Consider the following 23,957-nt stretch of genomic DNA (forward strand, 5'->3'; position numbering starts at 1 on the left):
TGATTAGAACTTTTATCAAAATAAATATTTTTAAAAAACCATGAATGGAGTAATAAAATAGAAATTACTTTCATGAGTAAGAACAATTCAGGGAAACAGAATATCAAGGAAATTGCAGAATTCATATGTACACTTAACATACACTTGCCAACAATGGCAGTAATATTCCATAGATCTGAACATCCTTACCATTCTTTTCATCTCTTTAGAAACTTGACTGGTGCTTAAGTGATTATAAAAAGAGCGATCTACTCCCCAGTGTGGTGGGTTGTGACCAATGGAATTAGTACGTTGGCGATTCATTTTGGCTATTGTTGCTTTCTCATCTTTCTAGAAAAAGGAATAGAGATAAAGAATTAAATTTTCAATCATTATATGAAGAGCTGAAATTCAACACATGTACAGAGATTAATCTGGGAAAAACTGTGTTTAGTTTTACTTCCTTTAATCCCTGCCACCACTAATTAATTTTTTTGTTAATTTTGTCTATCTAGACATTTCTTCATTTATGATTGTCTTGGAAGATTGCGTTTTTGTTTTGTTTTCACCATAATTATACTGTAATTAATTATTTATAATTATTCTTATCATTATTATTTTAACAACTCTTTTTTTGGGATGTCCAAAACATTTTCAGTTTGCAATGGACTGTTCCAAGCTCAGAATGATCTTGTTTCAAAGTCAAGATCAGGCCATGAAAAGGTTGGCACAGCCAGCTCAAAATAGGGCACTTCAAACTCAAAATGTTTCCAATGTAAAATGTCTTATAAATTCCTAACCTTTTCTACCACACCAGAAAAAAACATTGTATTCATCTGTATGTGTGTATGAGAGGAGGACTAGAAAGACTGTAAATACAGAAAGGGGACAGCAGTCAAAGAATTAAGGCAAACTTGTTATTTGTTCTCTGTGCAAAAGTGCAGTTTTTATAGCTACTTCAAGTTTAAAACAAAACTTCAAATATATACACAGCTAGTTTAATTCTCAGTTCGCATAAACACTATACTATACAATATACACAATACTTGGATTAATTGTGATTTACAGCATATTCTTTACATTTTTGCTTTTATTTCATAAAAACAGTTACATTTGACATTAGCATCTTTGGGGCTGTGTTCTCTCTCCAACTCCTGTAGTACTAAAATGTATATTACCCATGCTTCTCTACTTCATGGTGCATTATCTTGGCCATAGCTGGTGACAGCAGGATACATAGGAAAGGGCATCTAAATCAGCCTGGAACTACTTCTAGTTTTTGAGATACACAGCTTGGAAACCTTTTCTTACAGTACAGCTTCTTAAGTCAAAGATATTCAGGCAAATTGAAAACTCAATATAATGCAGGCTAATCTATACTGGTATCTCTGTGGAGTCCTAACCAATTGATGTTAGGGTTAGGGTTAGGGTTAGGTGTGTGGAGATACACTAAATAATTATTATTTATAAAATAGTCAAAGCAACTTTATAATGGACTATAAAATTTGGTACCTCAAATGTTTCAGGTGATAATCCTATGCATATTGGTTTAGGATATTTGGGGATAAACTGTGGGAAGGCCCCCCCTCCCCAGAATAAAAATATTCTAGAGGACATTAAAAAAGCAGGATAGAATATTTCCCCTAAAGGAGAAGAGAAAAATCTTAACAAAGGCAGAAAGCAGCCCCAGTCTTCCTGCTATAGGAAAACAGCCTCAAGCAGAAGCCTGAAGAGGCTAGTCTTTAGGAATGGATATTTTGCATCCATTCAAAAAGCTGGACCATATTATTCATAAACAAAGAACAGCCAGAAACCCTAAATAAGCAACACAATAGGCAAGGAGCCCAAATTGACAAGATTAGGTCCGACAAACAAAACACCTAGGATTTGCATTTCCTCTCTTGCCTAAGGAGCCAGCCATGACCCCTACATGACTCCATAGGAATCTAGCAACAGCCATTAAAATATTAAAGGATATATTCTTACACAGGAACAGGCATCTCAATCACAAAGCCCCAAAGAATGTATAAAAACCCACCCACTCTCAACCCCCTTTTGTCAGCCACCCCAGAAATATGCTGTGTCATTGAAGTTTCTGGCTATCAAATAAATAGAGACCTTCTTTCTTGCAGCTTGCCTCCATTTTATTTCAGCGTCTTTCTCCCGGCTTGGAACCGGACCTGATTTTTCTTCCAACAAAACAATCCCTTTAGAGTAAACTTACATAAGAGTATAGTATCAATTAACCAATCTGGGTATTGATCTAATTTTCAAGCTCCTGCTTGCTCAAATGGAAATTATGCTTATGGAGAGAAAAGCATTGATGTGTGGAAGAAAAGCCACACAGAGCTAGAATATCTGTACCGCCTTCACCCATTACACCTTATGAACCCACCCTTGTAGATCAGTCAAGCCAGCCCTTTAGAAAGGAGGTCAGCTGTACAGGAGTCATTGGCATTGAAAGAGAAGATCAAGAAGACACAGAAAGAAAAAAAGCAGAGTAGCTTTAGATATAGTTAAGAAGTAAGATAAGGCAGATCACAGTACAGATTATAGGATTTAAGAGATAGAATACAGAATAAGGTTTGGAATTAGTAGTAAAAGCACAAGTAGTAAAAGACTCTTAACAACATAATAGCTAAGATATAGTACTGCAAGTTTAAAGAATCTTGTGTCTTTATGTAGTCTATTACTACAGAGAAGATCAGGGCAAATCGTTACATTTTTATTAAATTATCAGTGATCCAAACCTTTGCTGATTTAGGAGAAATAAAATCCTTCCAAATCTATGGATGGATTTCTTATGTTTCATGCTAGCATATAATTCAGGGTAACATAAACTAATTGTTTTCAATAATACAAAGGTATACAAGTACAATATTGAGGTCTTTCGAAGGGACAGGTCCTTATACAATATGTCTATGTGTTACTTACACAGATGATGATGAATTTTTCCCCGGAAAATACTGTAGAAAAAATCACCAGAATGATTTCACCTACAGTGAATGTTTATTGAAATAATCTAAACATGACCACAATAAAACAGGAAAATTCCAAAAAGCAATTCACGTAAAATTCTAACCGTGCCTTTTTACTTCTATATAACTATATTAGAAACACTGTCTAATCTACAACAGCTCCAACTACAGACTTCTTGTGCCAGAAAATAAGAAAAACATTGGACAACCACCAACACAGAGGTTTGGGGATTCTAAAAATACAATAATATGAAATCATTTTTAGATTATTCTATTTGGTTAACTTTTTTTTATTTTGAAATAGCCACAGTGATTTATTTTACATTCCTAACCCATCTATTTCTGCCCTCCAGCTAAAACTGATTCTAAATCTACACATTTCAAAAATATATCTCATTAGATGCCAAAAAAGGAAGCAAAAACAAAACATTATTCTATGACCGAATATTATTTAGCCAGGCATTCTGCAAACAGTATTTATCTAAAAATCTGAAGTTTAAACAGTACTGATGTCTTGCCTTTATGAAATGACTAATGGAAAAGAATAGGGTCGTGTTAGGAAAGGAAAAATCCCTTACTGCAAATGAATGTTTATCGATTGTTCTTATATGGAGTGAAACTAAGAAAAGACAAGGGGGGGGGAAGGCTCATTATGTTGCTATGGCAAAAACGAGAATAACTACTCAAGCTAATAAGAAAAACCTCTGCATATTCTGGGTCATGAACAGATCTTGGTATACTGCTGCTTCCGTTCAGTCAATACACTATGGGAAAATGTGTGCAGTTTGTGCAGGTCAAGCAGCTTGCATTAAATAAAGCTCACTCTGCAAATTTGCCAGTGTTGCTGGGAATTGTAAAATTTCTCTGCAAAAGGCTTTCCAAATTCAGATTGCTGACAAATGTGTTCATAATTCTCTTGAAAAATGTAGTCCTTGTAGCAACTCATTTTGTCTGGTGAAAGAATTAGAAACTGGAAGCTTACTTACTCCAGTCCTAAAAGTGATGTCAACTATCTTTCAAAGAGTACGTTTCAGATCGAGAAGTGAGTTACGTCTTTTAGGAAATGGTAGTTTCATTCTGGACTCAGGGCAGTGGTTACAAAGAAGCATAATTAAATACATCAGGTTTATCATGAAGAAGTATCTGTTTAAGAACCTCAAGTCTTTTTCAACGTAATAATGCAATATTTATAAAAGTGACGATGTTCAGGTAGATTTTTTCCCCTTTATAAATAGGAAAAGATACATTCAAAAATTCTAAATAATTTGCATGGCGACTTATATGTGCCCAAACTATTCATGGGAGGAAACTTAGAACGCCATCTAAGAAATATTGCATTATTCAGAAGCAAGCATGGTTGAAAGAAAAGCACTTTTACCAGGGGCCAGAAATTAAGCAATGCCCTCACAGATTATAAATCTACACCATAAGAAAAACAACTGAAGTCATGCTTGAGGTTATTTATGGAACTTCCTTTTCTTTCTCCATGTACTTTTTGCTCTACCTTGGAAGATTTAATATATTATAAAGTCATATTATGGTAGAACAACTAACCTTCAGAGTAGCAAGTAGCTATTTTCTTTTCCAGAGGAGATTATATATGCACATGAAACTAAATAAGGTCATCACTTTAGAAGAAGAAATATCTCTATATTATGAAGCAATGTGCTTGCTGAACAACTAAAAGACCCAGAATTACAGACCAGAAGATTAGCAAGTAAAAACTCTAATGTAGGGGATAATGGAAGCTAGAATTGCTGGTACAATTTACATTGGCACTCAGTTCATGTAAATATGCAAAAGAATTTTCCTCTATTGTCTCGCAGCAGAAGAAAAAAAAATGAAATGTAGGAACATTTTATTTATAACTTTTTATTTATAAAACTAAACAAAAATAGCCTCCCAAAATTTCTGAATAACCAAATAAGGATGGGGTGCTTTGTAAATACTTTGAGAATGTGAATTTCCCCAACAATGGCTGGCAATAAAGGAATATATTTTTAAAAGTCTAATAAATATTGACTCACGTATTACTGAATTAAACTGTGTTACTCATTTTTATCGGTTGATAATTTTGTACTAAATGTATAAACCTACAAATTTCAATATTAGACTTTCTGAAATCAGAATGATTTGGTTTTAGAAGAGATGACTAAAACTGGAATGAAAGCCTAACATTTCACTATACAGTAGAAGGCGTTACATGTTCAGAATAATTTAAAGTATGACAGAGCTTTCTGACTGCAGAAGGAAATCTCTCTAAAATAATTGAAATATTAGTTCCCCAATCTTCTCTGGAAAAGTGAAGATTGAGGAGTTGAAATAGAAATTGCCTGTGCTAAATGGGATTTGTCAATGTTCTTTTCATCCTAGGTCAGGGGTAGGTAACCTTGGCTCTTTTATGACTCGTGGACTTCAACTCCCAGAATTCCTGAGTCAGCCATGCTGGCTCAGGAATTCTGGGAGTTGAAGTCCACGAGTCATAAAAGAGCCAAGGTTGCCTACCCCTGTAGGGGCACAAATTTCAGAAAGAATGCCCCATATAAAAAGACTACTATGAAGGTATACAAACTTAACATTAGCTTTAGCACTCTGCTACGTGCAGTTTCAGTAATGATTATTTCAATCCTATTTGGTTCTTACCCGTTTTTGGCTGCATTGGACAATGAGGAAAGTCTCTATACTATGCTCCTTGAGGTAAGCATTGCGTTCCCCTCCAAAGCCCGGCTCCACTTCATAATCACCATTCAGATAGTTTAGCGTAGCTTTTGTTATGTGGATTCGTCTTGATTGTAGACAAAAGACAATCAAATTGTAATATCCGCTTGTCAAGTAGTAAGCATTTTAGAATGGATAAGATTGCACTGCATTCCTACTCTGCAACTACATTTTTTCCATGATATTTTTTTTCCCCACTGTACAGGGCAAAACTCCTAATATGGGCAATTTAAAAGAAAATATTAAAGTTACATTACTTATTTGTGTTGGTAAATTCTTCTTCATGGAGAATTTCACCAGCTCAACTTAATATTCACCAATACATGTCAGTGTAAATCATATATAGTAATCAATGGTTGAATGCTATTCGTAGCATTTTCTGCTATCCTCTCAAGAAAGTCATAAACTCGCCTTCTCTTCCAGAGGTCCTGGACTTAAGTTTGAATAATTCTTAGATAATACAATTTTTACATAGATGTAATCCAATACATTCAGCAGCTGCCAGATTATAGAAATTTTGCCTAAACCATCCATCAGCTTTATTATATGGATGATATATCTATGAAACCTTGAAGCTGCATCTTTTTGGTTCAATTCTAGTAGTATTTCTGGGAGCGGTCTGCCTATAGCTCCCTTCAGATTTTGACAGAAAAGGTGAACCCATTTCTTTTCTTTTTGAAAAGTCTTTAAAGACAAAACTTAACTGAATTTTAATAGATAGCTTCTGAGTATTCTTGTAAGTCTTTTGAGTTTTGAGCCAATTTTGTCTCTCTTTGGTAAGATGGATATTTTAATGTGGAAACATAGCACAAATCTTATGTTCCATGCCGTATTGGTCCAATCAAAAGAACTGCCCAAATTGTTGGTTTATAAAGGGCAACTCTGAGAAACATGTTTCAGTCTCCTTAATTTAGTAAGCAGAAGATTTAGAAATGAGAACAACATGTGAAAGTATTATTGTGGCTCTCTAGCAATTCTTCTGAGTGGACTTATACTATTTGTATACAGCCAAATGCTCCTCTCTGATTCATGGACAGATGGAAATGTTTGCACTGATCTGCATTCTGACCAAGAGCTCTTACCCTGCTTTGCCACCAGCTTCCATGTGATTGGCTAACGTGACATCATTTGACCACACATCAAACTGCCATTTCCTGAGGCCCAAGACTCCGCAGTGAACTCTCCCGCTGTGGATTCCAACTCGCATATTCACATTGACGCCCGTCACTTCTCGTACTAATCTGAGGAAAGATGCAGAGATAAATAAGCCCACTCCTATACAAACAAACTAAAGGAATGTAAGCATTTATAATAAGCAATTTTGCCTAAATATGCTTAAAGACTGCAATTCAACTCAATCAGACAGAAAAAATAGGACGCAAGGTAGCTAGACAAATGGGGTGGAGGTGTTCTCAGATGATGAAGTCAGTGTGCTTTCAGTTGGAAGAGCCCACATTTCACAGAAGTGGCAAAGACAAAGCAAAAAGCATACACACTAACCTCTGGTTTCCATTTCAAACCTAGACATAACTTGCTTATTCTAATGAACTTTAATAGCCATGTTGCAAAGACAGAAGGAAAGTGATTATAGAAAGAACCCTATTTGTTCACACAATCCCATCATCAAACTTCCCACAGATGAAACACAATACATATGTGAAACAACTGCTTCAGAGTGATATATCTGGAGTTCTGTTATAGTCAACCAGCAGTTATTTCTACTTTAGTTGTCCCAACAGGGTCCAGTTTTAAAGAGTTTATAAGGTTGCTCCCAAAAGTATCTTTTGTGGAATTTTGGTTTTGAGAACAAACGTTTATTAGGAGGAACATAACAATTTGAAAGCAGATTATATCTCAGGATTAGGGAGAAATCTGTTAAGATTACTCTTGCCCTTGGAAGACCTTAAATGATTAGTTGAAAATGTTGCTATGGCTGCGTATTGTATTGGCCAGGATTAGTATTGTGATACAGCCAAGGGTGTAGCAGTCCTTTTTAAAGAACAAAAACAGATCTCATAGAGAAGATTCTTTATCAAATCAAGTATACAACTTTGTGACCATAAACTGTATCCTTAGATTCTTTTCTTAGATTCTTGCAAAATGCAATTTATTATAATAATAATAAAGTTGGAAGGGACCTTGGAGGTCATCTAGTCCAACCCCCTGCTCAGGTAGGAAACCCTATACCATTTCAGACAAATGACTGTCCAGTTTCTTCTTAAAAACTTCCAGTGTTAGAGCATTCACTGCTTCTGGAGGCAGGTTGTTCCACTGGTTAATTGTTCTAACTGTCAGGAAGATATAGAAGACTACTGTTCTAACTGTCAGGAAGATATAGAAGATATAGAAGACTAGAGAAGATATGGAGACTACTGTAATGTTAAACCACAAATGGAAAACTTCTAGCCCCCAGGAAGCATATGACTCTCTCTCTCTCTCTCTCTCTTTTTTTTTTACTCCTAGAAGACCCCCAAACTGTGCAACCAAAATGTGAATGATTTTTGGCTACAGATTTTCCCATAGAAAAATATGTGCTTTAAATCTCTAGTAGTCTATATGCATAAAATCAAGAGGAATCTGGCAGCACTTAGTTTTCCAACTAACACATTTTATTAAGGTGAGCTATTTTATGATTTATGATGAATGCATTTTATGTTTTATGGTCATGATTTATCACTATTACTTGTATGTACACTGAGAGCTTATGCACCGGAGACAAATTCCTTGTGTGTCCAACCACACTTGGCCAATAAAGAATTCTCTCTCTCTCAGTAAGCTCACTTTGTCAGATACACAGACACAGAGGCACACAAATATTTTAAGATTTTTTTTTTAAAAGACACCTCCCACTGGGAAAAAAAACTTGAAAAAAATATCCTTAACTTCAAAAAGATTCTATGATCATGCCTTAAACATTTCTTACATAAGGATTTTGTGCAATATAGTGGCTAATATAGCGAACTCAGAACTTCATACAAATTCAATAAAGATCAGTTCTCTTGGTGACCATGACTATTTCAAACATAATGGGGACATTAGAGGATAACACCAGCTTCCTCAGATTCTAACAATCCATCAGTTATCTCTGCAAATGCATTACAAAAATGCACAAGTCCTTGCAATGGTAGAATTAAAGGAACTGATGGGACCCCTCTTTGTTCCTTCTAAGTTCATAGAGAAGGTGAAAAGACAAACATATAAAACAAGAATTTGCAGTAGATCCCTCAAACACAGCTTAGTCCTTCCCTTTCACAACTGCACAATTTGAAAGATAGAAACACACTCTAGTGACCGCTGGCTTAATTGTTAGCTTCATGCCTTGGACAGAGGATCATTATTCATTACTGCATTATTAACAGAACAGTGGAACTTATATAATTTTGCAGATGATTTCTTAATGACCTAGTGGTTGCCAGCCAATCACTGCTACGCTGTCTTCTGCTGTGCTACTTGCAGCCCCCAAGACGTGGATGTAAAAAGGAAATCTATGGATGAACTCTATGGAGACAAGGAAATCTAACATGGAAAGGAGATCTATGGAATCTGTGGGTGCTCCTTGCTTATTTGCTATATTTGCATGAGCATAGAATATTGTTATTTTTGTTATTATTAATTTATTACTTTTGCATGAATGAAAATAAACGTACGGTACTAGAAATAAGTAGAAAAATCAGGGAAAGTAATTATTGGCCAATTGCTTGAAACATATGCAACTAAGTAAAATAATGCCCTTAAGAAGGGATTCTTTGGAAACAATTTTCAGCGATTATAGCAAATTAATCCCATTTAATTTCTTGAACGTTATTAAATATTTGCTTTGTAGATGCAGCTAATGAGCAGACTTTTTTAATGCAACAAATCTTCAAGAAATATCAAATCTGTTGCCAGGTTATTTAAATACTACAGGAAATCTGGAAGGGTCTTGGGTCCCATAGAAAACAATAGAGTGATATAAAAATTATATGGAGAAAGTTATACCTTTGGAAATATTTCACACATTTTATGAAACTAAAGATATGCCAGGTATTGTACATACTATGATGTTTACATCACTGTAATTTTGAAAAGTGGCAAAGATCCGCTGTACTGACACTCAGATTTGTAGAATTATATTGGCAAGAAGATTACAGAAGGTATTCCCTCTAACAATTCATCCTAAACAGTCAGTCTCATGTACCTCAGTTAATAAAAGACTTGAGGTTTCTGTAATAGCTTTCCATGCTAATAAACATGAACCAGTTGGGTTGGCCTCACTCTATGCAGAAGAGTTTTGATTTGATTCAAATCTAATTTTTGGTTCAAATTTAGATGTGAATTACAATGTATTATTATAATTCATCTGTTTATGTAATTACTAATGGGTACATCTGGCTAGTAATTAAAATATATATGTCCTTTATTTCCTCTAATTTTAATTTGATGCTGGAACTTTTGGCATGCCTAATAAAACAAACTGGTGAAATCCAGGGAGTCTAAATTTAAATCTAAGATATTATATGCAGATGATATTTTTTTTCAGTGATGATTAAGAAAACTTTTACTTCAATCTGAAATTATTATTCTGGGTAAATAGTAATTTGGAATAAATGAAATATTATCCCAGTCAGCAAGACGTTTCTGAGCAAATAGTAGATGTTTATTTTCCAGGATCTATTATATATCTGAAAATTATTGTCCCCTGGAAAATATTCTGTTTAAGACATAAGAATATTTCAATAGTATTACTCAGATGAATGACGATATTAAAAGATGGATAAATATCTAATGTTTGTGGGGAAGTATTAATATTGTAAAATTAATTTTACACCAAAATTGATATATTAAGAGAGAAATGTCTCCTTTCCACTTAAATATTTTAAATATATTAATAAATTAATGAGCATTTCTTTATGGGAGTAAAAAATTATGTTCAAGTACAGCTCTCTTATGATTAGGGTTTTAATTTTCTAGTTTTAAATAATGCCAAGAAGCATACTTGTTAACCACAATCAAGTACTGGAATAAAAACAATATTAACTATTTATAAGTATAGGGCTCAGCTTCAGTGTTACTAATGAGAACCCATATGATCCTGGAAAAGTTCTTGGTATTAATCATAGCAGGAACTTGGTTACTTTTCAGCAGTCAATTTCATTTGATTGGATAAAAAAAATAAATTTGATCTTTTTTTCTCGTGAGAATATAATATTCTGAAGCAATTTTTAATTAAAAAAAACATGAACCAAATTTGAATCATCTTTTAGTAACAATATATTTAAAATGTGAGATTTTACAAAAAAAATACAATTTACCTAATACAACAGAATGACAATATACATGGATGGAATGCTTAATGTTCATCAGTGACATTGACAGGTTCTCATAAAGTAGCATTCTAACATCTCATCCCAAGTTCTGTTCCCTTGATGTATATGTGATGTCATGATATATATATAAAACAGGCAGGGTTTGTGTCACAATGCTGCTTCCATCCCCCTCCATCCCTGTGGATTGCTGCTTGTTTTTTTTTTAAAAAAACAAACAAATAGCATGAATTGAAAAACTAAATAAGATGCCTTCTATATAGTTAGAAATTGTAACAAAGGCCTCTGATCAAGTCTGGCCTTAAGACAGTATTTTGGCCTGCCACACAATTCAAAGGAGTTTAGTGAGGTTGTTAGTAGAGTATGTGGCATTTGCAAAGACTTGCACTATGTTTACAACAAGAGTTGGAAATAGGTGTGGAGGAGTACTCCATTCTCTGTTTACAAATCGTCCCTTGTCAGCTTTCAAAAACCTGGTTCCTGCTTTATGTGGGGTGAAAATTATTTAACAATCTTTACCTCATTTCTAAATCTGGAGTGAGAGACTTTCTGTTCTCACTACCTCCTCCGTCTTCCCTGATGAAGAGAGAATGCTTCTCAGACAAATGAAAGTAGTAAAGATTAAAAAGCTGAGTTGGCAGGCATTATAATTGCTGGACCATTTAGGAAGCTCTTTTGATAAATTTGCATAGCTTTTTTGCCTTGCAAACTTTCAGCAATTAGTTGATAAAAGTGTAAGAATTTAGAAAGTTCTTAAATTCTTTACTCTGCCTTGACAGAAATCTACAAGGTACCCTGAAATAATAGGTGCAACTTAGAAAAAGCAGGGTGTCTCTACTTTCTATTAAAATTAATGGAAATAAGCAATCAATCAAATGCTTGTATTAAATTAATGTTAAGGTACCTTTTGGTATCCAATAGCTTAATAGGTCAAAACTACCCTAGTGTCTTCCCCAGGTGATGGCATTGCAACTTCCAGACTCTTTATATGTGTCTGTGCGTGCGCACAAACATACACACATATGCCTTTTGAAATTCAGCATAACCTGGGATCAATCTAGCCTTGAGGGAATTAAACTGGGGTAGGAGTAGCCTCTTATTGCAGAAGTGTTTACATGGAAGCCAGCCTATCTGAAGCTTCTCTAACACTGTGTTCATACAGAGGCCAGAAAATGTTGAATTAGCATGGTTTGTGCTAAGTGAAGCAAGTTATCAGCTAAGCAAAACCCTCAAAGCTCCAGCTGGTTCAATTTTAGCTATGTATCAGAGTACTGATAGCTCTTGACTTACAACCATTTGTTTAGTGACTGAAGTTACAATGGCACTGCAAACTTAGGCATGGTTTTCACACTTACGACCACTGAAGCATCCGCATAGTCATATGGTCAAAATTTGGGTGCTTGGCAACTGGCATATATTTATGATGTTTGCACTGTCCCAGAGTCATTGACTATAGCAGTAGCACTTCTAGCACTTAGAATTATATACTGCTTCACAGTGCTTTTACAGCCCTCTCTAAGTGGTTTACAGAGTCAGTGTATTGCCCCCAACAATCTTGCTCCTCAGTTTACCAAACTCAGAAGGATGGAAGGCTGAGTCAACCTTGAGCCAGTGAGAATCGAACTGCCGAACTACTGGCAGCCAGCAGTCAGCAGAATTAGCCTGCAATACTGCATTCTAAGCACTGTGTCACCACAGCTCTTTAAACCAGGGGTCCCCAACCTCCGGTCTGTGGACCAGTACCGGGCCACAGCATGCCAGCAACCGGGCTGCACAAACAAGCAAAACCCCATGCAGGCAGCACACAAAACCATGCACCCTCCGGTCCACGGAAAAACCTCTTTCCATGGAACCGGTCCCTGGTGCCCAAAAGGTTGGGAACCTCTGCTTTAAATGATTGCCATGTTTAACCTTCTTAGCAGGCTTCTGCAAGCAAAGTCAATGGGAGAATCATGATTGCATGATTCATTTAAAAATTGCAGTGATTCACTTAACAACTGTGGCAAAATAGGCCATAAAATCCAACTGAAATTTTGGGCTCAGTTGTGGTCATAGGTTTTCCTGTACAGGGGAAATGTGAATATTGATGTGGAATGTTTTAATCTTAGTGTCATCCAGATTCAGACTGGCCTCTGAGTAATATCCACTTCAAGATGGAAGCTTCTATTGACAAAGTTGTCATCAATGTAACGTTCTGAAGAAAGGGAAATGAGGCAAGTTCATGATTATTACTGATATTAGGATTTATTTTTTACATTTATATCTTGTCTTTCTTCTAAGGAATCCATAAGCAGTCACTCCTTATTTTTATTTTCATTATAATAACCTTTGGAGGTAGGCCAGATTGAGCTCCAAGTTATCCACTAAGCGCCATGTTTAAAACAAAGTTTCGACAGTGTCAATCCATCCCTTTAATTGCTACATCACATCACTATGCAACATTATGGAAAATGGTGCCAACACACATTTGCATTATTATCAAATTAGCATTCCAGTTGAGGATGTCATTAAAGATCAGTCTATACCTAACCTCTCCAATCTGATGCCTTATCATGTGGTGGGCTACAACAACTAGAATTCCTATCTGGCATTGGCACTACTGACTGGGAATTTCAGAAACTATAGTTTTAAAGCATTTGGCATATTCATTTGATATATGGTCATTACTCCACCGTGGGAAGTGTATACTTACGAAATGGCTTCTATCATATCCATTCCCATTTCAACACAACAGTGTGCATGGTCTGCTCTGGCCTCAGGTAATCCAGATACACAGTAATAGCAATCACCTAAGATTTTTATACGTAAACAGTGATTCTCCTGCAAAACAGGGGGGGAAAATGCACTTTTATTTCACGATCCAGGATGTTGACAGGCTGCCTGTGAAGACAATGGACAATTTGCAATAGACCAAAATATGATACCACCATAATTGAGGAAGCAAAGAATGAACCCTACTTACAGCAGCAAGCTTATCAAATCTGGCAAAGAGTTCATTCAGCGTCATGACCAGCTCCTGAGCAGTGCACTGGGAAGCGAGACTGGTAAAACCCTCAATGTCTGCGAAGAGGATGCTGCGGAGAGAGAGCAAGAAAAAGAAGAGGAGAGACAGACATGGTTCAATAAAAGATACTCTTCAATTCATTTCAATGGGTTCTCCTTTATCTCCTTTATCTTTAAAAGTGCAGATAGTTCAGGAGGGGTGTTTATACCGAATATGAGCCACCTAGTCAATGGATGCTTTATATCTGCTCTGTATGTGAAAAAGTCTCATGATAGGCAACAATCAGCAGGTACTTGATCGATAGATAATGGAAGGCAGTTTGTTTGCTCTTTGTTGTCGTATAATTTCCAGCCTAAAACAGAGCAGAGGTGCTCAGGTTTTTCTAGATGAGGACCCTACTTAGTTTTGGAATGCATTTTAGTGCATTCTCCAAAAATAGTTTGTTAGGCAAGAGCACAAAATTAAATTGATTTCTTTTCTGTTCTCATTTGATATATATAGGCATTCTTAATTGATTTTGCCTTCTGTCAAATTAAATTAGTTAACAGTTCTGGAGGTTTCTCAAAACTGCACCCAGGGTTTCATGTGTGACTTGAATCTCTGACTATATAGATACATAATATACTGTATATAGCAGTGGTGGCGAACCTATGGCACGGGTGCCAGAGGTGGCACTCAGAGCCCTCTCTGTGGGCACGCGCACCGTTGCCCCAGTCCTAGGCCTTCAGCTGGGTTTTATAAAACCTTTTCACTTTAGGCCTCTGCCGCCGTGTGCAAAAAAAAAGGTTCAATCAATCAGTCAATTTCAACTTCTCACAGGAAAAAAAAAAGATCTTGCAAAGTTGGAATTGATTGATTGAACTTTTTAGTCCCACCCAGTCTGCCGTTACCACCGCAGCCATGCCCACCCAATGGGCCACACCCACCCAATGAGCCACGCCCAGCCAATGGGCCACACCCACCCGGCACCCAACGATGCATAAGTGGATTTTGGGTTGCAGTTTGGGCATTCGGTCTCTAAAAGGTTCACCATCACTGGTATATAGTATATAGCTTCAAGATAAAATTTTGCATATTCTAAGAAATTACAGTTCTCATACTTTAAGACATATCCAAATTCTTCAACTCATATGAAATATACTGTATACCCTCATATATAATATAATGGTATACCCGTATACCATTCATGGATAAGTAAAGGTAAAGGAGTCCTGACGATTTTACTCCGCTAGTTGTTGCCGATTCTAGGGGACAGTGCTCATCTCTGTTTCAAGGCCATTGAGCCAGCACTGTCTGAAGACATTTCTGTAGTCATGTGGCCAGGATGACATCATGGGGCACTGTTACCTTCTCACCCAAGTGGTACCTATTTATGCACTCGCATTTGCATGCTTTCAAACTGCTAGGTTGGCAGGAGCTGGAGAGAGGATGGGAGCTCACCCCACCAAGTGGCGCTCAGGCTTCAAACCTGGGTTTCCAGCTTTCCAACCAACAAGCTCAGCACCCTAACCGCTGAGCTACCACACCGGCCTTCAGGGATAAGCTGTCCCTCAAACTTTTAACTAAAATACCATGAACAATACACCACTAGAACTCATAGACTCCTGCTTTCTAGGACAGCACTGAACCACTATGCCAAATTGGTTCTGTCTCACATGCCAGAGCAATCATCATTATCATCATCACTACCATAATCTAACCATAAATTTTATATCAGGATTAGGAGAAAAAAGTCATGAGGTATAAAAAAAAATTCCAACAAACAAAAACCAAAAACCAACTGATTTTGAAAGATTTCAAAAGCTGTCATAGGAACTTCCCAAAAATAGGAATTTGTCTACCTACAAAACAGTCAACATGGTGAAAAGAGTCAGGCACAAAACGTTTATTTATTATTAGCCAGGTCAATTGATAACTGTCACATCATCTTCTTATTCACTCCTATCCCAACTCATCTTCAACATTTTTTAAAAAAAGGAAATATAATTATGGTCTGCAATGACACACTGTTTTTATTAACAATTATGTGATCCAAAAACATTCTTCTGAAATAAGAACGATACCTGAAGCTACCCTTTTGTTTATTATATACATCAGTTTCACACTTTATATTTGTCTATATTTTAAAAATCTTTTTTTAAAAACTACATAATGCACAGAAGGTATGGTTACCAAGATCGATACTTGCAGACACATAGAGAATTCCGAGCACTACATAAACATAAATTTGGGCGGGGTGGGTGGGTAACAATTCATTTTTTACACATTAACAAAATACAAAATTACTGTACACAGAATATGTATAAATAGATGACACCCCCATCCAGCAGAAAGTCAAGGTAGATGGCTACTACAGCAACATAACATATTTGATATTTAATTTAATAACATTAAGTCAAATATTATGTGCAGCTACGATAATCTGGATAATACTGAGGGTCATAACATAAAACTCACCCACTTTCCATTTGTGACTCACCTAACTGCCCACCACTGGATGCTTCAATTCCCCTTTCCACATATCACTTGAGTCTGCAGTGTGAAGTAACACTTAAACTTCAATTCAAGGTTAATGGATAAAATAATTCCACTCATTCTTTTCAAACTAGTGTTTATTTCTGGTGAAGTAATTCTCAGAAGGCTATGGGTAGAGTTTCTCCTATCCTCGAGATGGGAAGAAAATATACTGATATGAAAAACACTGTCCCAAAGCCTATTTTTATTGCATTGCAGCAACAAGATTGATCGTCTTTCGCCCTTAAAGAAAGCAATCTGGGGGTACCATCAGAACAGAGATGGGTAAAGTCCTTTCTCTTCTTATACAACATCACATATTGACAGGGAAATCCACCATTGACACTAGTCTTAATATACAGTAGGGCAGATTTTTATACTGAGCAACCATTTTTATGTGTAGGTATTTCTTCTTGATGATTCACAACATCCTTATCATGGGCAGAAGTCAGGTCACTTGGGGACCTGACCACTTCCCTTTTTAGAAGAATCTGGTGAAACTAACTTTGGGAGAGCCAAAGTGATTAAAAATAAATACTTCTGCATACCACAATCATTCAGCGGTGGAATTCTTAAAATATGGTAGCTACCAATCTTATACTTGAGGACTACACAAATTCTCAAAGTGTATAACTATCAGTTATACTAGTATGTGGCTATCAGTTATTTATTTATTTGTATCCTGCCTTTATTATATTTACAAATAACTCAAGGCGACGAATATATCCAATAGAATACTTTTTCCTCTTGTTTTCCCCACAACAGCAACCCTCGGAGCTGAACTGGGCTGAGAGCAAGTGACTGGCCCAACATCATCCAGCTGGCTTTTATGGCTAAGGTGGATACCTGGGAAGCCCACAAGTGAGGCATGGGATAGTAATGTCTTCTCATTTCTCCCAACAATTATGAACACACCAGTATAACCAGTCTCCTGGTTTCTAGTCTGGTGCTTTAATCACTAGACCAGTGGTTCTCAACCTGTGGGTCGGGACCCCATTTGGGGTCGATCGACCATTTCATGGGGGTCGCCAAGCAAGGCTGTCCGCCATTTTTTTTGTCCGCCATTTTTTTGTCCGCCATTTTTTTCCCCTTTTCCGGCGGGTGCCTTACCTCCCTTGGGCTGGGCCAGCTGGTGGTCGGCCTGCTCTGTCTCTGCCGCTTGCCAGCTACGCCTTGGCCGGCGCAGGGGGCGGAACCACTCATGCACGGCGCTCCCGGGCAGGGAAAGTCCTCGACTTACGACCGGTTGGGTAGTCCTCGACTTACGACCGGTTTAGTCCTCGACTTACGACCAGTTTAGTCCTCGACTTACGACCGGTTTAGTCCTCGACCTACGACCGGTTGGGGTCGCGGCATTAAAAAGGTTGAGAACCACTGCACTAGACCAAACTGGTTATACTGGTGTGTTCATAATTGTTGGGAGAAATGAGAAGACATTACTACCCCATGCCTTGCTTGTGGGCTTCCCAGGTATTTGATTGGCTTTAGTCTGATCTATCCATGTTTGACATTCTCACATGGGTAATGGTTGTTGTCATTTCTCAATTCCTATGTGGCTGATCTTGTTTCTTGCCAGAACAACAGGTTGGAAGAAAACTGACCCATGGCTTCCCACTCTATCCTGTCAGTTCTGAGAAATAAGACATTAGCTCTTAAATAAGTTCATCGTCTAAAAGTCTGACTCTATCAAAATCCTATTGAAATCAATAGGATTTGCCAAACACCGCCTGTCCCATTCAAGTAAAACATAACCAAAATACTCTGCAAAGGAGCAAAGGAACAACATCACTTCAAGGGAAAAAAGTGCCACAGAGCAAATAATTCCAACTAAATAACTGGCCTAGTTTCCCCAATAATACCCTGAACAAAAATAGAAACGAATTGACATACTAAAGCTAAGAGCTTTATTTAAAGTGCCGGGGAACACTGCCGATTCAGCCTTAGTTAAGCAGCTGGGTATTGTGGAAGCACCTTACAAATTTATTATTCCTAGTCCTGACAGGAATAGTGTCAGCAGTTTCTGCTCTGCTTTTTTTTAAAGTCCTGCAGCAGAAAACTAAAAAAAGACTTTTAAACAAAGCAGAGACTTCCAGATTGGGTGGCCTGAATCCTTGGAAGAGCTGTGGATGCAAAATCAATCAAACAAAAATAAGAATAGGACCTTAGGTGGTCAATGTTAAAAGAACCTGGTGGGGGAGGGGAGGAAGATGACAAAAATAGGCAGCATCTTCCCACATCTTTATTTTCCATTTTTTTTCAACACATGGTTAACAGAATTCAGTTTTGACTTTGCACTAGGGCAGGGGTAGGCAACCTTGGCTCTTTTATGACTCATGGACTTCAACTTCCAGAATTCCTGAGCCAGCATAGCTGGCTCAGGAATTCTGGGAGTTGAAGTCCATGAGTCATGAAAGAGCCAAGGTTGCCTACCCCTGCATTAGGGTTTCATACTAGGGACTGTATTACACAAATACTTTGTATTTCCGATAGTTTGTATCAGGAAGAAAGAGAATGAGGAATGCAGAGGCTCAAAGTTCAGCTAATGATCCAAGACCCTTCATTTCCAGGCCAAGCCTGAAAGATTACCCCCAGTCACTTACTCTGGAATCTCTCAAGGACAGGAGGTTGTCTTAATTGTTGCAACTGATATTGTCAAACTATTCTGGCCAGCCAGAGTAGTTTCAACAAGAAAAATGTCAGAAAGAAAAGGTTGAAGACAAATGTCATCTTAACAAGGGGACTCCAGGGACAGCAGGAATTCCACTTTACCTGAGGTCACCTAGGAGGATCCTGGCAGAACTTTTTCTCTTACTTGATTCAAAGAAGCTCTTACTGGGTTCAACCTCCCTTTCAAGTAATGGTGGACCAAGTGCAGCCTATACCAGTGGTGGCGAACCTATGGCACGCGTGCCAGAGGCGGCACTCAGAGCCCTCTCTGTTGGCACGCACACCACCGCCGCCAGCAGCAGGTCCATCAGGCCGCCATCGCTGCCCGGAGCAGGACGGGGCTTCCCAGCACAAAGGAGGTGAAGCAGTCAACTAGCAAGCTCGAGTAGAGGTGGTAGAGCAGAGGTCACCAACCATTGTTAATTGGTGGACTGGAAGAAAAGGGAGGGGGAAGCATTTTACATGCGTGCATGTGCGCACGGGGCCGCGAGGACGGACGCACTGCAAATGGGGCGGGGGTAGTGCCTGAGTGATACTCACTAGCTCTGCCCCATTCTTGCGTGGTGCAGCGCCTTGTATCTGCACCCCGCAGCGCGGCAGCAGCCATTTTTGCGCCCCTGGTTTTTGCGTGCCAGAGGCGGCACTCAGAGGCGCCTCCCTGCCCCCCCCCCAAGGGCACCACAATGCTGATGCGGCCCTGGCACTTTGCGATAAATAAGTGGGGTTTGGGTTGCGGTTTGGGCACTCGGTCTCTAAAAGGTTCGCCATCACTGGCCTATACTCTTCAAAACAATTGCAAAAAGTGCTCCTGCTTTGATGCTATTTTAAGGATGACCCTAAACCTGCCAACTCCAAAGCCCCTCTTTTCTCTGATGGATAATATGTTAAAAAGACTGTAAGGGAGTGCCTTATGAACTTGTTCTCTTCCATAGCCATTCTTGTAAGATGGTGCAGGGTACCGTTATGAGGCAACCCACAGAGGGCAAAATATAATCTAATTTAGTTGTAGAATTATAGTGATGCCTGATATTCATAATAGCTTTTCTGAGTGGCAGAAGAGCTGATAAACACATTAAATTATCATATAAGGAAGACATGAAAAGTTTACAAGGGTAAGAAATACTTATTCTGTTCTCTAGGGTTGCAGAAGAAATAAGATCAGAATGTAAGGTTTGTCTTGAGACCTTCTGAATCTGAGCCTAAGGGAGTTTCATGGAACACAGATATTCTTTTCACTCAAAATGTCACACTGAGTTAGGATTTAATTTTGTTGGTTCCTTTGTGCGAGTATCTGCTTAGAAACTATTTTGAAATGTAAGCGTTTGAAAGGAACCTGCTCACATTGGGTTTGATTCATTTGGATCTTTCTGTTATTCAAGAGGAGCATTTGACATTTAAAAGCCTGCAAAATTCACCAAATTCTACTGTCCTTCTTCAACTTACACCAACGCCATCATCATTCTGGAGCCAGGAGCCCCTTCTGAATCTTAATGATCTCAAATCTAACAAATTCTCCACCACCACACACCCTACAATTCTTTGCTATCATTCATAGTTAATTTACAGGTAGAAGTGAAAGAGGAGGTTTCTTATGGCTATATCAGTGAAGGCCATAGCTCCTTTGTTTCTGCAGCACTTAAAAAATAAAGCAACTCTGATCTACCAGCATAATACCAATCCTCTTGTTAACTGCAGTATTTTTCCTGTTCATAGCTTTTCACATCCAATTCTTCAGTTCAGTCATCCCAATAATTTTTTTTGTCTTGCTACTTACCCTCCCCCACCTCAGTCTTTTTTCATTATTATTTTTAGGTGTATAAGAACCACTGCAATCTGAATGATGCTTGCAATGCCATACTATTTGGTCAGAAGATCTATATCACACGGCAGGAGACAAAATATTGATTCACCATCTAGGGAGGCTTATGTTGGCATAATACGAGGGCAATTTGGAAATAAACCTCCATTTGGTTATCAATGACAGACACTCGCAGATACAGAACTTTCATTATACACATTAGAAAACTACAACATTACATTATTTTTTGACATAATTGCCATTCAAATTGAGGCACTTGTCATAACGTCTTACGAAGTTTGAAATTTCTTAGCAGTAGTCTCTTGGCGCCAAATCTGGGCTATGGGGGGCGTGAACAAAAACATCTCAACGGAACTGCTTCAAAAGTTCTTGGGTGCGTCTAGCGGTATGTGGGCATTATCCTAAAGCAACACCACACCAGAAGTGGTGCCACAGAAAATCCCGCCAAATGTGAAGATGCCAAAGCAGTACTGTTAGTGAATTTCATGGAGCATGGTTCGACCATCAATTCAGAAATCTACTGTGAAATGTTATGAAAACTCAGATGAGCCATCCATAACAAGCATTGGGGCATGCTGACTTCCGGTGTGGTGTTGGTTCACAATAATGCTTGCCCGCACACCGCTAGATGCAACCAAGCACTTTTGAAGCAATTCCATTGGGATGTTTTTGATAACCCCTCCATAGCCCAAATTTGGCATCGAGCGACTACTACTAAGGAATTTCAATTTGAATGGTGATTATGTTGAAGAGTAATGTAATGTTGTAATTTTCTAATATGTGTAATAAATGTTTTTTGACCAGGTGACAAAATTAGTGGACCAGAGGAATGTTGTGGATATAATTTATTTGGACTTCAGTAAGGCATTTGATAAAGTAGACCACAATCTACTACTTGATCAGATAGAAAAATGTGGGTTAGACAGCATCACCACCAGATGGATTTGTGGCTGGGTGACTGGCTGTACTCAATGGAACTGCATCTACATAGAGGGAAGTGTGTAGTGGGGTGCCCCAGGGCTCTGTTCTGGGCCCAGTGCTCTTCAACATCTTCATCAATGATTTGGATGAGGGGATAGATGGGGAACTCATCAAATTTGCAGATGACACCAAGCTGGCAACACTCCAGAAGATAGGCTTAAGGAATAGCCAACACTCCAGAAGATAGGCTTAAGATACAGAAGGATCTTGACAGACTTGAACATTGGGTGCTATTGAACAAAATGAAATTCAATGGTGAAAAAAGTAAGGTTCTACATTTAGTCAAGAAAAACCAAATGCACAGGTATAGTATAGGTGGTACCTTGCTCAATAGTGGTAACTGTGAGAGGAGTTCTAGTGGACAATCACCTAAATATGAGCTAATAGTGTGCTGCAGCTGCCAAAAAAGCCAACACACTGCTAGGCTGCATTAACAGAGGGATAGAATCAAGATCACATGATCTTGATACCACTTTATAATGCCTTGGTAAGGCCACACTTGGAATACTCCAACCAGTTTTGGTCACCACTATGCAGAGAAGAGCAACAAAGATGATTAGGGGACTGGAGGCTAAAACATATAAGGAACGGTTGCTGGAATTGGGTATGCCTAGTTCTATGAAGAGAAGGACAAGGGGTGACATGATAGCAGTGTTCCAATATCTCAGGGGCTGCCACAAAGAAGATGGAGTCAATCTATTCTCCAAAGTACCTGAAGGCAGGACAAGAAGCAATAGATGGAAACTAATCAAAGAGAGAAGCAACCTAGAACTAAGGAGAAATTTCCTGACAGTCAGAACAATTAATCAGTGGAATAACCTGCCTCCAGAAGCTTTGAATGCTCCAACACTGGAAATTTTTAAGAAGAGACTAGGCAGCCATTTGTCTGAAATTGTATAGGGCAGTGGTGGCGAACCTATGGCATGCATGCCAAAGGCGGCACTCAGAGCCCTCTCTGTGGGCACACGTGCCGTCACCCACATGGCCCCCTCCCCCCCAGCAGCCCCCCCAGAGGAGAGTCACCCCCAGGCGCAGCCTGTGTGGAGCAGTGCAGCCAAGGACATGGCAGCCGGGCAGCAGGGAAAAGACTCCGCCCTCATGCCCCGTGGCACACAGATGATGCTGCGGGGCGCAGGTGGAGGGCATGGCCGCCATGGTGCTGCAGAGCTACCTGGGCGATTTGCTGCGGTGGGCCATGGAGGCGGTAGGTGACACTGTGGGTGGGCGGGTGGGGGTGGGGACGGTTTTTGGGCACTTGATGTCTAAAAGGTTTGCCATCATTGGTATAGGGCAGGGGTATGCAACCTTGGCTCTTTTATGACTCGTGGACTTCAACTCCCAGAATTCCTGAGCCAGCCATGCTGAGGGGAAAGAGAGAGGTTTCCAAACTGAGCCATGCTGGCTCAGGAATTCTGGGAGTTGAAGTTCACGAGTCATAAAAGAGCCAAGGTTGCCTACCCCTGGTATAGGGTTTCCTGCCTGAGCAGGGGGTTGGACTAGATGACCTTCAAGGTCCCTCCCAACTTTATTATTATTGTTGTTGTTGTTGTTATTATTATTATTATTATTATTATTATTATTATTATTATTATTAGTAGTAGTAGTAGTAGTAGTAGTAGTAGTAGTAGTAGTAGTAGTATTAATGTTCTGTATTTGCGAGTGTCTGTCATTGATAACCAAACGGAGGCTTATTTCCTAATTGCCTTGGTAGAAACAGACATCTCTCATTTTCTAGTATTACCACCTTTTATCTTCAAAAATATTTATTTTATGTTTATTATTATCACACATATTATTGTGACATTCATAAACTTCACATAACATTATGGGTGAGGGATATTGTGTGAAAGACAGCGGGGGGTTTTTTCCCCCCTTCTGTTCAATTGTGTCCGATTCTCAGAAACTGCCTGGACAAGTCCCTGCTTTGCAAGTTTTCTTGGCAAGGTTTTTCAGATGTGGTTTGCCACTGTCTCCTTTCTAGGGCTGAGAGAAAA

General features: G+C 38.5%; 1 protein-coding gene across 1 annotated transcript in view; it reads right to left on the reverse strand.

Annotated features, from left to right (window-relative positions):
- Positions 1 to 23,957, reverse strand: part of LOC107285748 (adenylate cyclase type 5-like) — a 76,347-nt gene that overhangs the window by 44,139 nt on the left and 8,251 nt on the right. The window contains 5 exon segments of the mRNA XM_029283733.1: positions 190 to 330; positions 5,601 to 5,742; positions 6,758 to 6,916; positions 13,671 to 13,798; positions 13,941 to 14,052. Coding sequence (XP_029139566.1) covers positions 190 to 330; positions 5,601 to 5,742; positions 6,758 to 6,916; positions 13,671 to 13,798; positions 13,941 to 14,052 — 682 coding nt within the window.

This window comes from Protobothrops mucrosquamatus, unplaced genomic scaffold (assembly GCF_001527695.2).
Source record: "Protobothrops mucrosquamatus isolate PMUCROS unplaced genomic scaffold, P.Mucros_1.0 scaffold_77, whole genome shotgun sequence".
NCBI lineage: Eukaryota > Metazoa > Chordata > Lepidosauria > Squamata > Viperidae > Protobothrops > Protobothrops mucrosquamatus.